Raw genomic sequence first — 10,167 nt, 5'->3', positions numbered from 1 at the left:
GTTGGAAATATTTTGTCACAATTGTATTTCTTATTTAGATAAATTTGTTATTTAAATTAAAAATAGTGATTTTTCTTCTAAGGTAGTTAGAAAAAGTATAAAAGTATAAACCGTAGTGACAAAACTATGCATAGTGCATACCTACCATTCTTCAGTAGGTATATAATATTATTTTGGAAAATATTATATTAATTAACAATTATATTATAATTGTAATTGATTGTATGGACATACTACATACTGTACATATTTATACTATTACTCACTCGATGAAGTACAATGTTCTAGTGGTGTCGGTATAAATTGTTCTAAAACTAATAAATGTATTAAAGAATATGTTATGAGGTTAGGTTGCCTTTTCACATGACACATTATAAATATAAAAATACAGCACATTTAGGACAAATTCTATAAACCAGTTATATACGTAATTATAAAAAAATATTAATTTTTAGATATTACTTACAATTATTATTTCTTCCAGAGATTTCTGAATAAAATTCAATTAAATAACCTGCCGGCAAGATTTTAATATTACATAAATAATAAAATAAACTAATACTATAAACTATATTCTATAACGTTTAAAAATGATTAGTCGTTTTAACTTACTATATAATAATTTTTTAAATATTGTAGTATTTCGTATCGTTGGTATATTATATATTATATTATTAATGAGTTTTTTAAAAAAAGATTGACGAACTGCAGATCGGATATGGATTTGCTAGCTGTAGTGTTTTTTTTAACTGGCAAAAATCGTATTGGTTAAATATTGAAAAATTTTAGTTAGCATTTATCACACATAAAAATTAATCATCCAAATTAAAAAATGAAATGAAAAAGATTTCTATATGTACCTAATAATGTGGTAAATGGATACTGTGTATTGTCTATTGATTGATTTGCATAAAATGACAATTTGTACGGAGAAAATGAACTGGGAAATATATTTAAAAAAATAAGATAACATTCGATTGTTCAAAAATTGAGATCAACTGCATGCAATCATCATCAGTATTGATTGTAATATAGACATCCATTATTTAAATATCAAATACAATTTTAGCGAGGGATGGTATAGGTAGTTGTATATTCAATAAACTGGTTGGATCGGCCTATCCACGATTTTGAATTTATTTATGATTTTTGTAATTAGAAACTACACTTGGAAAAAATAGTGAAAGCCTAAAATCATCCTGAACATATTACAATACAAACATTATAGGTACTTACCTAGAAGCTTTTAGAATAATGTAACTTCTTGTGAAGAGTAGCAGTGACAGATTTATTAACTCCAGCCATGTAAGGTGGCACAAAGAGAAGTTGATAGGTACCTACCTACAACCCAACCTACGTTCTCCAGAATTTATTTAAAAAAAAAAAACAAAACGAAATTACAACAATAAGACGTATTCCCTACATATGAATGTGATATTGCACATGAAAACAAATTACGGCAAACATAAATTAATCTAAAAATATATAAAATAATTTGGTAGATCAAAATGAAAATAATGATAGAATGTTCGATTCGGATTAATAGTCTCCGTTAGAATAATCATTTGAATGTTCCAATTTGGTGAAATTGTAATGTACATTTATTTTTAGTCAAAATTAAATTGATTTTTATACTAAAAAAAAAAAGTTATTGTTTTTTATTTGTTAAAGTTATAATATTTATGTAGAGAATTAATAAACTCTAAAGACTGATTGTTACCCATATTTTAGTTTAAAAAAGTTCTATTAATAATAAATTTAACAGTCTTATGTTAAATGAGACTGTATAATAGCTGTTTATTACACTCTATTTTAGGATAAGATTGAATCACATGGCTGACCAAAACTCATTCCTACCACAAAATACCTCCCCTCCCCATCATCATTTCATGTATAAACACCGTGGCAGCAGCGACGAAGGCCAGTACCAATGATCATTGGCTACCGTTGATAATTTTATTGTCAACCAATAACAAAACGCATAACAATCACCGGGGGTCAGACGCTGATCGACGGCTCAATACGTTCATGAAAGTGATTCAATCTTATCCATCATAGAATTTTTTTTTATAGATAAAAATGTATTTACTAAAATGTTCAGGTAAATTCTCATTATTATTTTTCGGGGTGTCAATCTTTTTGTCTTCAGGACTTGTAGATGTCAGATCCTCTTGAGTACCCAATGTTAAATCAACAGTTTTTTTGGGTAAAGTCATTTTAGTATGACAATCCATTTTAATCATTCTATTCACGTGCTTTATATATTCCGTTTCGTTATCTTGAATATCCAATTTTTCATATTAATGATCATCCGCAAATGTGAATTTCCACACAATTAATGAAAAAAAAAAAGTTTAAAAGGAATATCATATAATAAATATGCACATTGGTATGTTAACACATACGATTGAGGTTGATTATCAATAATGTAACAGACTCTGTATTTTATATAAAAACAAATGCCTAGTATTCTTTTATAGACTATTACCACTTTAAATTACTTACCAAATTGCAGTAAAAAATTTACATTATAAAATGGAAAATGATCTATAAACAATATATCATATGCATGTATATTACTCAGTTATGTCAAACACAGATTCATCGATGGTTTAAAATATTTAAAATTTATGGGAATTTGACACAATATAACAGTATACTGGTGTTATACAGGGTGATTTATTAAGCGTAAAACACTCATTATCTCAAAAAGTATTAATGTTTTTGTAAATAGTTTCAAGTTGTTTAAAAAACAACGTTTTCATTAAAAAAATTATATTTTTAAATATTTTTTATCCTTATATTTTTTTAAGTTTTTACTTTTTTTAACGACAACATAGATTTTTAATTTAATTTTCCAAAGCAGAATATTTTTCTAAGTATTTTGATACATAAAAATCGAATTTAGGACGAGTAGTTTATGAGTTATAAGTATTTAAAGTTTAGACAAGCGGAGTAGTGGACAAACATTTTGCGGGGTAGCCCCATACTACTCCACTCCGCCCATCTAAACTCTAAATACTTATAAGTTATAACTCATAAACTATTCGTCCTAAATTCGATTTGTATGTATGAAAATACTTAGAAAAATATTCTGCTTTGGAAAATTAAATTAAAAATCTATGTTGTCATTCAAAAAAGGAAAAAAAATTAAAAAATGTAAGGATAAAAAATATTTAAAAATGTGACTTTTTAATAAATACGTTGTTTTTTTAACCACTTGAAACTATATAAAAAAATATTTTCAAAAACATTAATACTTTTTGATATAATGAGTGTTTTACGCTTAATGAATCATCCTATAATAGTTTTACATATTTAATCTGGTTATGTATAAAAATAATTGTTAAAAATGTAATCTAATAATGTATAATATTAATAAACCGGTATACCAACAGTTGTTGATACCCTAAATGACAATCGTATACTTACGCCGAAACCCAACTTTCTTTAAAATTTCTGTTCGTCATTTTCCAAAATTAAAAATCTAATATTAGCAATTATACAATTTGTTTAAAGAAATAATATATTATGAGTATATGACAATTATTATAATCAAATAAAAAATAAACATAAAAATAGATAGTTCATGTTAATTCTAACTAAATTCTCATAACTCAAGTCACTACCACATGATGTTTTTAGAAGCAACTGGCTTGTTTATGAGAAAAAGGTGATTACCTAGGAAATAGGTACATAAGAAGCGAATGAATACCAACCGATAGTTATATTTTGGTACAAAATAAATCTTATTATTATAAATAATATTTTAAATATCATAAGGGTGTACTATATGTATATTTTTCATAAAGTTATGCCTAGTACGTCATACATTTTAGTCCTTTTATCATCGTTATGTTATTTATTATGATATAAATATATTGTGAAACGTATTAACTACATAGTTTACTAATTTAAAGGTCCTTACTTCTGCATTCTAAAAAATAAAATAAAAATATGATAAAATTTGATAAATTACTCAATAGTTAAAATTTACAAATGTCATTGATTGGATATTACTCTATTAGTAATATCATAGGTACTACATACTTACATTATATTACACATTTAAATAATACATTACAAATAGATAGATAAAATATAGATATTTTTTAGTTCAAAATGAAACAATAAGTTATAATTAAAACATCATAAAGGTATTCCTACACACATTTGAATCACTTACCTATGGTTATGGTATAAAAACAAGTTGTAAAATGCAGTAACTATAATATAATTTATAAAGTCTCTTACCCTTGCGTTCTAAATAATAAAACAATATTGCATTTAATAAGTTATTTGATATTTAAAATTGACGAATTACATACATCATAATATTATGTATAATGTATATACTACATTAATGATGTGCTTATATAGGATGTTTGTCTGTTTCTTAGCTAATGACTAAAAAACTACTGGACCCTTTTCAATTATATTTATATCATTAGATATTATAAGCTAGTTCGAAGTTTTCCGCTGGGCACCCGCCGTCGGCTACTGACAGGGAAGAGTTTTTTTTGTATTTTGAGTTGATGCTTTATTAGAGTCACCCGATTGCTTTAGATTTAGGTATTTAAATTGTCTGCATTATTCTTTTGTACAGCCCGATTTTTTACAGTACATATCTGCAAGTGTTGCAGCGACACGCAACTTGCAATAACGATAGATCTGCATACGCTGCACCAGACGGTATGGCCCTCGGGCATCCGCTGCGTAGTTCACCAGACGTCACACGGTCACGGGCTGATAGCGCGAGCGTTGTTTATGCATTATTATTGTTTTTTTTTTTGTGCTTTTGCTTAAGTACATTAAAATCTGTGTGAGTGTGTATGCTCTCGTTTTTTTTTTCTTTTAACTATTCGTCGTTGTACATATGTATATACCAGTAACCATCGTATCGCGAGTATTATTTGCCGACGTATACTTCGTCCGCTTCACAATTTCCGTGTATACCCGACACGAGGTGTACGCAAGGAAAAGCTCGTCATTGCGAGACACACTGTTAATGTATTTCTTCGTACACTCTTCGTAACACTTCCTGATGCTATCATTGCAATTGTAATATGTAGCCGTGCATGCAGATCGCAGTCCACCTAAGCCGTCGCAGACGTGTAACGTTATATTGTTTTTACTTCGCTGGCAATTATATTATAAAAGTTAGTATACATTAAGCATAAGATATTGAGTTTACCCCGTCCTTTTTCATGTAAATAATAAATATTAATTAATATATCGCCATCCAATGTATCAGAATAATGATATATAAATCCGTCTCTGATAAGACCCATTGGTTACCTTATAATATCATCCGATTCTCAAAACGGCACACTATCGCCTCCAAATAATCAATAGTTGAGATATGTCTTTACACAGCAAGTAATTATGCTCACAGATGCCCTAGGACAATGCTTGGTGATGTTTTAGATGATGACTTCGTTGTATTGGTTTGAGACATACATTATCGGGCCAATGTCCCATTATACCACAGTAAAAACATTTCGTGCTGGGGTTTTTATACTGATTTTTCTATTTCCTTCATAGAATTGTTTTGACTCTCTGAGTCCCATCTAATCTCTCTTCTTCTCTCGCAGCTTGAATTTTTTCGTCAGAAGGTTTGGATCTTTTATAAAATCCTTAATTTTTCCGAGATCTTCAATGAAAAACTGTATAGTCTGTGCTTTTAAGCTGTTTTCTAATACTGTATCTACCTCCGATGATTTTCTGCTATTTTCTTCCTCCAAGATAATGGTTTGCAAGGACTCTATACCTACTAGCAGAATACGTCATGATATCCTTTTCCAATCGAGTTCCAAGTAGAAGTGGGTGTTTGTATGTTGAGGATCCAATGAAGTTTTTAAAGTTTCTTTTGATGCACTCCATGACTGCATCGAACAAAATTTAACTTTGACCCAGGCTCTCCTCGTAAATAATAATGCCTTGGAGTAGCCACTGCTTGGTTTTCTCGATTTTGCACATAATTGCAAATTCGCATTATTCTAAAAACAACTCAAGGTCCTCTTAATTTGCCCCACATTTCCTTAATTGTGATCAAAGTTCTTGTGGTTCGCTCTGTGATGGGGTGTTCGTGCCTGGATTTTCCGACAATTGAAAGTTTTCCGTCTCAAGATTACTTAGTTCTAGTATAGTTCCGTAATTGTCCATTTCGATGGTCAGATCTAAAATATTTGTATGGAAAGTGTGTTTGTATGAAAAAGTACTCTATTTATGGTAGGTAATGTTTGGTTATCGTTTTGTAGCAATGTCTTCCTGCAGCCTATGACCTGAAGTGTCTGATAAATAAACAGGTTATAAACCAAAATGTTTGCAAAGAGTCGTTCAATGCCAGGAATATCTGTGGATTTGGAAATGTAACTGGAAGAAAAACATGCGGAGTGGGGATAGGATTATCAAGACTATTCTTCGAATCAGGAGTGAGGGAATTATTATCTTCCATATCACTCATCGAATAAATATTAAGAAATAGTGGTCTCTATTATGAAAAACTTCTACAGTTATCACTATTTTCATTAATGAAAAAAATTGCAATAGATAATTTAAATTGTTAGTATGTTAGAATATATTCTGTTACTCGTTGTCAATATAACGAACTGTAAACGACATAATTCCTTTTCGACAGTTCTTATTGAATAAGTTCACTTGTCTTAAAACAGCTGGCGCGGGGACCACTACTGTAGGTAGTGAGTTTCAACAATTGTTCGGTTATTGTTGATTGTTGTTGTTAACACTGTTATCAATTTTGTTTTTCCTTTTGGTGGGCAAAAGATTAGACTGACCGTCGTCTGTGGGACGTTGGTCTGGTGTTCGTGGCTTCATTATATACAACATGATAGTTCACCGGTGTCGTGACTGGGTAGGATCGGGCGAAGTGACCCGAAGTTTAGTCGTTACTACCCGAGCCCGTTGGGATGAACCACCAGAGTGCGCTCTGCGCCCGGGCGCAGAGTCTTATGTGGCCCGTCCACCACATCCTTGTTGATTACTCTTATCAGTATTAATATAAATGTTGATTAGGGTTATCGATACTGATTGTAACTATCGATATTGATTGTGAATATCGATGTTGATATGTATACCGTTGATTTCACTGGTTCGATAGCAGATGTTTCTTTCAGGCGGCACACCAATGCCACGCACAAGAACATGCCACCGTAACAAAAATATTATTTTTGTTGTTTCTGGAAGTTTCCGTAGAAATGTAGAACCTTGATAATCTGGAGTGTCTACATTTTCTGTGAGTTGTATATAATTTACACAGACTCAGTGCATGGTCAATAATAAAAAAAAAAAAATTAGATAACTTAAGCGTAACACTGGAATTCTCGTAATCCGACCACTGCCACCAAAAATGTTATGGATTTTACAAACAACACAAATAAAAACGTAGGTAACCACCAATTAAATACTTAAACAATTTAGGTATTTATTGTAAAATTGGTTGTAAAAATGTATAAGTTTAGCTACAAATTGTTGATCTAACACTCTAACACTACGACAGACTGATGACTTCCCTGTGTGCTGTGGCAACGGTGCCCTGTGTCATACACAAGAACCCTTGATCAGCAAATCCTACTGTCGCAGCGTGATCCAACACACTCTACATTTTACAATAATTCCAATGAAATGCGATATTAAAATTATAAAAAAAATATTTATTATTCAGGGGTTAACACAACGGCTTCGCTAAGTATCGTTTTTAGTACACATTAATTTATCATTGAATTCAAATATAACACACTTATTACAACAACTGGAGTATCGATAACTACTGTACAGCAGAGCGGTAGCCACTTTTCCACCTTTTTTATTGTAGTGCTTTACTGTTTCAAAAAGAGACGACTAGCATGTGTTGCACAAATAGAAAAGTCACTTTGTCACCACTGCCAGAGCCATCAGAACCACTTTGAACTTATATTGCTGGAGCTAATCTGGGTTCCAAACACTTTCAAGAGGATATTCGTAGATACAACTGCTCCTTTTAAATTACATTTTTTGAAGCGACGAATATTATGACTTATGAGATACTAACCTAACCTACCTATGGGCTATGAGATACTACTATTTACTATACTCCGGGCCACGAGAGAAGTAACCCGCTACGCGCATGCACACTGACGACAGCGACCGTTCAGAGGCCCCGTTTCCCCCACTTAACAACATGATACATGCTAATAGAATTACTATATAACGTGCCCTACCGTTTACTGTCATGATCATGCAATGTTGACATGTCAAAAAGGCGGGGGATGCGCGGATTTGACCGCGATTTGGTTGGGAACATGTCGAGAAACGGGTTACTTCTCTCATGACATGGAGTATAGGACTCCCGCCAGGCATTAATCGTGCCCAAAACCTTTTCACTGCTTCACTATTTATGCTATGTAGAAGTAAATTTTTGTTTTTTTTTATTTTATATTTTCGACGTATAAATATATATTTTTATTTTAATTTTGAGATTATGTGTTCTAATTAATTAAGTTTAAAATATTGGTTTTCTAAAATTGTACGGTTACCGGAAAATGATATTTCAATAATTCGTTTGGAGCAGTTCATTGTGTAAATGTTTTCGTACGTTTGGAGAAGTAAAAGAGTTAAAAAAGAATTTTTTTTAAAAGAATTTTTAAGCTTTAAATGCTTTTAAAAAAAATTGTGACTATGGATTTTTAAATTTTTTAAATGGCATTGTGACAATAGGTATATTAATAGTCTTGTATTAAATTGTCAAGTTTTTTTACCCAACAAATATAGTTTAATTGACATTCATAGAAAAAAAAACTAAAATATTCGTCAGTAAACTGTTCAAAACAAATCCAAATATTATGGAAATTGTTTCGTGTATAGAAAATATCAATATTAACAACCAGTGCAAATTTAAATTATCTACAGTCATTTGTTTTAGAGTAACGCCAAAAACCAAAATTGAATTTGTCGAAAACCAATTAGCGGAAAAATTCCCGGTTTTTAAAATTTTTTTTTGTTTTTCTTGGCGCTTTTTAACACTATTGGGAATATGGGAATATATAAAAATGTTGACTTCCCCAATGCACCACCAACCAGATTCAATTTCCCATCGAATAAGATACTGAAGTTGAAAATCGAAGAATAATTTCTATTACTTATCGTGTACAAAAATACAAATTTTTAAAATTTAAAAATAATAAACACCATTGTAAGATCAATACATTCATCGCTACGCTCAGAATCTAAAAGTATATAAGGTAAATGGTAATTAAAACAAACTATCAACATCATACACATTTTTATCATTTTCATTCTTCAAAGTTTTGTATAAAATATATGTAGTTAATTACAAAAATAATATTTCCATGTACAAATATTATACCGTTGGATAATATGAACTATTAGATAAACTATTCGTTTTAAAATAGGTAAGTACAAAGTACATAGTATAATATTACTATAATATTAGTGTCATGGTTATCAATAACTATAGGTAAATTTTTTATTTTTTAACGTATAATTATAAAATACTTGTTAGTTGTTACCTTTCCGATAATTGAAACAGCATGTTATATCAAAAAGCACTATTAATGCTATTAAAGTTTTATATGAAATCATTCTTATTCTTTAAATAACTACAAGGACTGACTATAAACTTTGCTTGGCAATGGATGTATGTAATGTGGTTACATTCTTAATTTAGAATATTATAAACTCCAAAGAAGTGTCTGTTTACTTAGGTGTTAATGCATTATAACAACTAAACAGCTAAATAAACATTTCATACAAAGTGTTCATAAATGTTTGCTTAACATCCATATGAAAATAATTGTATTTTTATTTTTATGTATACGTCATCTTGCGGGGTATAATAAATCATAAAAACATATTTAAGTTAAACATCCAGTTTAGGCTTCCATTTCTTACATACCATATTTTATTAAAATGATTAATTGTTAAAAATAAACGTTTGAATGTATAGTTATGCTTTAAAATTAAATTTCAATCATATTTAATCACCTTTTATTAATTTAATACCTTTAAGAAAACTCATATTACACTAGGAGTAGGCAAGTAGGTACTACGTTTACTACTTTTATTCACCCCCAAAGTTGGAAAATCATTTTTTTTTTGCCATTAATTAGTTTGGAATTCGTGAACATTTTTAGAATTAATTGTGTGATA

General features: G+C 30.0%; 1 protein-coding gene across 1 annotated transcript; it reads right to left on the bottom strand.

The window, feature by feature from the left end:
- Positions 1-458: 458 nt before the first annotated feature.
- LOC132945647 (uncharacterized) lies at positions 459-9,600 on the bottom strand. The gene is made up of 6 exons (XM_061015417.1): positions 9,528-9,600; positions 3,929-3,937; positions 3,433-3,459; positions 2,506-2,547; positions 2,090-2,278; positions 459-514 (listed from the first exon to the last, which is right to left on the bottom strand). The coding sequence occupies exons 1-6, from the start codon at positions 9,598-9,600 to the stop codon at positions 459-461; spliced, it is 396 nt and encodes a 131-aa protein (XP_060871400.1).
- Between the last annotated feature and the right edge of the window lie 567 nt (positions 9,601-10,167).

Source organism: Metopolophium dirhodum, chromosome 5 (genome assembly GCF_019925205.1).
Source record: "Metopolophium dirhodum isolate CAU chromosome 5, ASM1992520v1, whole genome shotgun sequence".
In the NCBI taxonomy this organism is placed as follows: Eukaryota; Metazoa; Arthropoda; class Insecta; order Hemiptera; family Aphididae; genus Metopolophium; species Metopolophium dirhodum.
Note: the sequence above shows the minus strand (reverse complement) of the source record. Positions and strands in the feature narration are given on the sequence as shown.

Coding starts and splice junctions, on each gene's coding strand:
- LOC132945647 (XM_061015417.1), bottom strand. CDS start 9,600: ATGATTTCATATAAAACTTTAATAGCATTAATAGTGCTTTTTGATATA. Junction 2,548..3,432: donor AAAGAAAGTTGGGTTTCGGC/GTAAGTATACGA, acceptor TATTGTTTATAG/ATCATTTTCCATTTTATAAT. Junction 515..2,089: donor GAATTTACCTGAACATTTTA/GTAAATACATTT, acceptor TCTTGCCGGCAG/GTTATTTAATTGAATTTTAT.